Source organism: Mandrillus leucophaeus, unplaced genomic scaffold (assembly GCF_000951045.1).
Source record: "Mandrillus leucophaeus isolate KB7577 unplaced genomic scaffold, Mleu.le_1.0 Scaffold109, whole genome shotgun sequence".
In the NCBI taxonomy this organism is placed as follows: Eukaryota; Metazoa; Chordata; class Mammalia; order Primates; family Cercopithecidae; genus Mandrillus; species Mandrillus leucophaeus.
The window spans coordinates 2,860,591-2,864,178 of NW_012099098.1; the positions used below are offsets into that span (position 1 = coordinate 2,860,591).

At 53.7% G+C, this 3,588-nt stretch overlaps 1 protein-coding gene across 1 annotated transcript in view; it reads right to left on the reverse strand.

Annotated features, from left to right (window-relative positions):
- Positions 1–3,586, reverse strand: part of LMX1B (LIM homeobox transcription factor 1, beta) — a gene marked incomplete at its 5' end in the record, with an annotated part of 83,310 nt that extends 79,724 nt beyond the window's left edge. Inside the window, one exon of the mRNA XM_011988724.1 lies at positions 3,405–3,586. Coding sequence (XP_011844114.1) covers positions 3,405–3,586 — 182 coding nt within the window. The remainder of the gene's footprint in view (positions 1–3,404) is intronic.
- Positions 3,587–3,588: the final 2 nt, after the last annotated feature.

The window sequence follows — 3,588 nt, forward strand, 5'->3', positions numbered from 1 at the left end:
AGCCCCGCGTCTCGCCGTGCACAAAGGCGCCCGCTTGCACCCCAGCGGGTCTCGGGTCGCCAAACCTGGGAGCTGTCTTACAAGCGATTAGACTCCATTTTGTGACAGATTTTTGGACTCTCCCACCGACCCTCCCCCCTTCCGGAGCCTCCTCCAGGAATTCTCCACCTCTTCAGGATAAAAACCCTTTCCAGACGAGCGACAGACGGCAAGAAAAGAGAGTTACATAATTCTATTTGGCCAAGCCGCCAAGAAAAAAAACATGGGAGGGGAGAACGTGCCTTATTTTTCATTTGTTCTCCGGTGGAGGACGGTGAGAGGTGTTCCTGATTTGGGGGAGGCTGCGTTTCCTCTCCGTTTCCTAACCGGTTTTCTGTCCGAAAAGACTGCTTTTTTGTTGTTGTTGTTGAAGGATCCCCCAAAAATCACTCATGGGGAAAAAGGAGAGTTTTGGAGTTAAGAGTGAAAATGCCCAAACTCCACGGCCAGCGCTCTGTTCTGCCCGCCAAGGATGTACAAAAGGATTTTTATCAAATTCGGCTCAATGTGCCCCAGTGTCAATTAATCACCCCCGTGGTGCGTAAAAGAACTTGGCACTTCTGGGAGTCTGGGATCTTTGAGAACAAATCGAAAGGAGGAAGAGGCACTTACTAAAAACGGCAACCTCTTTTTAAGGATGGAACCCTGCAACTCAACCATGTTGAGTGAGGTTGAAAAATGTGAGGACACATTTTTCAGAAGTTGTGTTTGGTTGGGGGGTTGTTAATTTCCCAATACCGCTGACGCACAGACTCGACAAAATCAAGAAGGCACGTTTCTGTGCCCGCTTGCCTGGATTCTTGTCTGAAAAGCATTTATGCACAAATGAAATAAATATGCATCTGCAATTGTCAAAGAAAAAAAGAAATGTAAATAAAAAATTTTTTATTGTGCAAAGAACATCCCTTTCCAGTGGGCTGCTGCCTGCCTGGAGCAGCGCTCCATCTCCCTGTGAAACGACTCACTGGGTATTTGTCCCCAAGATTGTCTTGATAACAACCACCCCACAACCCCACCCCCAGCACATCCTGCCGGCCGGCCTAACACAGATACCTAATTGGCATTATTGGAAAAAACGGAATGAGGGAGGAGGAGTGAACTGTCCACAGTTAGAATAATGCACTCCCCACCCCAGGCTTCAGCCCCACAGGATCCAGACTGAGTGAGGTCTGCCGACCTGAGATTCGCCCTGTGCCAAAAACCATTCCCAACACACCGGACTGCACTGAGGAAGCCGGCTCTTAGGTGACTTTCTTTTTCTTTTTAAAACAAATATACTTTGGACAAAGCAGTCACAAATGTTTAATGTTTAATTGTTTTGTAAGATGAGGGGGTGAGCCGCTCATCCCTAAGGTAACATCCAGCTGAAATTTCATGACTTTACCATTCTGTGCCTGAAGAACCAGGGGGTATCCTTTTTTTTAAAAAAAAATAGAAGCTCCATAAATAATTATGGCGAGTAGGGGGAGGGGAGGCTACGTACAAGCGATTGGAAAGTCTTTTCAACATATTAAGTTTTGTTTTGTTTTTTCTCTTAAGCCGTGCAAATGATTCGGAGGCCTGTTTCTAGTTTCCTGGGCCCCCTTCCCCCCGTGTTGTCGTCAAGGCTGGTGGCTGAGCTGGGTGTAAGTGGCACTGCCAGAGCTTGGGGTCAGGCAAGCAGAGTGTGGCCAGGGGTGCAAGGCGTGGTGGGGAGGGGGTTGGAGGCTGGTGCACCCGGCAGAGGGGCTCCTCTAGCCGGCCCAGAGCCCACAGCCACATCTACCCCAAACTATTTTCCCCATTCAATTTGTGCTGCTCTATGCTTGGGCTGTGGCTGAACCGACTGGCGGCCTCTCCCTCTCGGGGAACTAGAATCATATTAGTCCAGAGCACAGCACAAAGCCGACTGACGGCAGTGTGCCTAAATCTGGGGTGCTTCCTACTGAGAGGAAGGCCTCAGCTGCACTCTGGGACCAGTAAAACAGCTGACCCTCTGAATGGACTCCAATCTCTACCCAAAGATCCCTCAGCTGGAAGAAAGAGCTAGGTGCAAAAAGCAGCTCAGGCTCAGCCCCCAGACCACCAGGCACAGCCAGAACCTTTTGGGGTAAAATCCGACGCACTCTCGAGGGCTCTGGCCTGCACTATTCCCAGGCCTCAGTTTAACAGTTGGGCTGGGCTGCTTTCCACTAGGCCCTGGATTTGGGGACAATCCCTGGGCAGAGCACGTAGGTTGCACTCACCACGAGGCGCCGGCAGCCCAGCTTTTCTTTCCCTGGAGGCTTGGGCATACACAGCCCTCTCTGAGCACCAAACCACCTAAGCAGCCTACCGGCTCTGCAGCCTCATCCAGGACGGTTTTCTGGTATCATTAAAAACTTTTGCAGGCACCCACTGTGTCTGCAACAGGGCTTTGGGGATCCCCACACCCCTCTTTCAGTTGTGCCTTCTCACTGCCTCCCTCCCAATTGCAGTGCCAGGCAGAAAACCTAGCAGGTCAAAAGAAAAAGCCTGCATGTACTGTTATCTGTCCCCAACCCCGGCCATACAAATCCAGTCTCAGCTAAGAACTAGTTAGCAAGAAAGGCTCAACCCACATCTCTGGCCTCAGCCCTGAGGTTTGGGTTGTACCAGGGCAGAGCGGGCCAACCCCCTCCTAATACACACTACCAGAAAGGAGGCCTTCTAGGGAGGGCTGACTGGGTCAGCTCCTCACTCCCATTGGGAGCCCCAGATTGTAACTTGCCACCTTTTGAGGTCCTCTTCCTAGAATGCTTCTCCAACCAACGAAAATTGCCAAGTGCAAAATTCCCGCATGGAACGGTTTGGGGAATATGGACATTCTTTTCTCTCCATCAGGGACTAAAAGTGCAGCAGGGAGCCTGACAGAAAGGGGGCCTCCCTTGCGGCTCAGGCCGTTCAGTGCCCAGCGCTCCACCTCCCGGCTCCTGGTTCCTGGCTCCAGGCTCCAGGAATCCCAAACCCCCACACACCAGGCCCTTGAAGCAGTCCGCCAGGCCTGGCTCCCTAAAGCACTGTTTTCCTCTGGAAATAAAGTTTGGGTTCCCAATTCAGGCCTCCGTAGGGCCAGACCCTACATCCCAGGACCCAGGCACCAAATCCCTCAGCCGGCCCAGCGCAGGATTCCGGGACAACCGATGGCAACTGCGGGCCGTCCGGAGGCTCCCAGGACCCCATCAGTGCCGGCTGGGCTGGGTTGGTCCGCCCCAGCCCCAAGACGCGCAGCTCTCAGAACCCTTGGAACTGCCTGGCCCAGTCGCGCACAGAGCCGGCGGCAGAGCGGGCGAGGGCCGGGCCCGGCAGGGGGCTGACCGGGCTCGAGTGCCGGGCGGTGGCGGGGAAGGAGGACGAGAGACGCTTACTGTTGGTAGTCTTGTTTGCAGTACAGTTTCCGATCCCGGAAGTAGCAGCTGGTGGTGAGGGCTTGCTGACACGCCGCGCACTGCAAACACTCCTCGTGCCAGGACGACTCGTTGACTCGCATCAGGAAGCGGTCGGAGATGGGCCGCTGGCAGCCCTCGCAGACGGCGGGATGCGGGCAGTCGG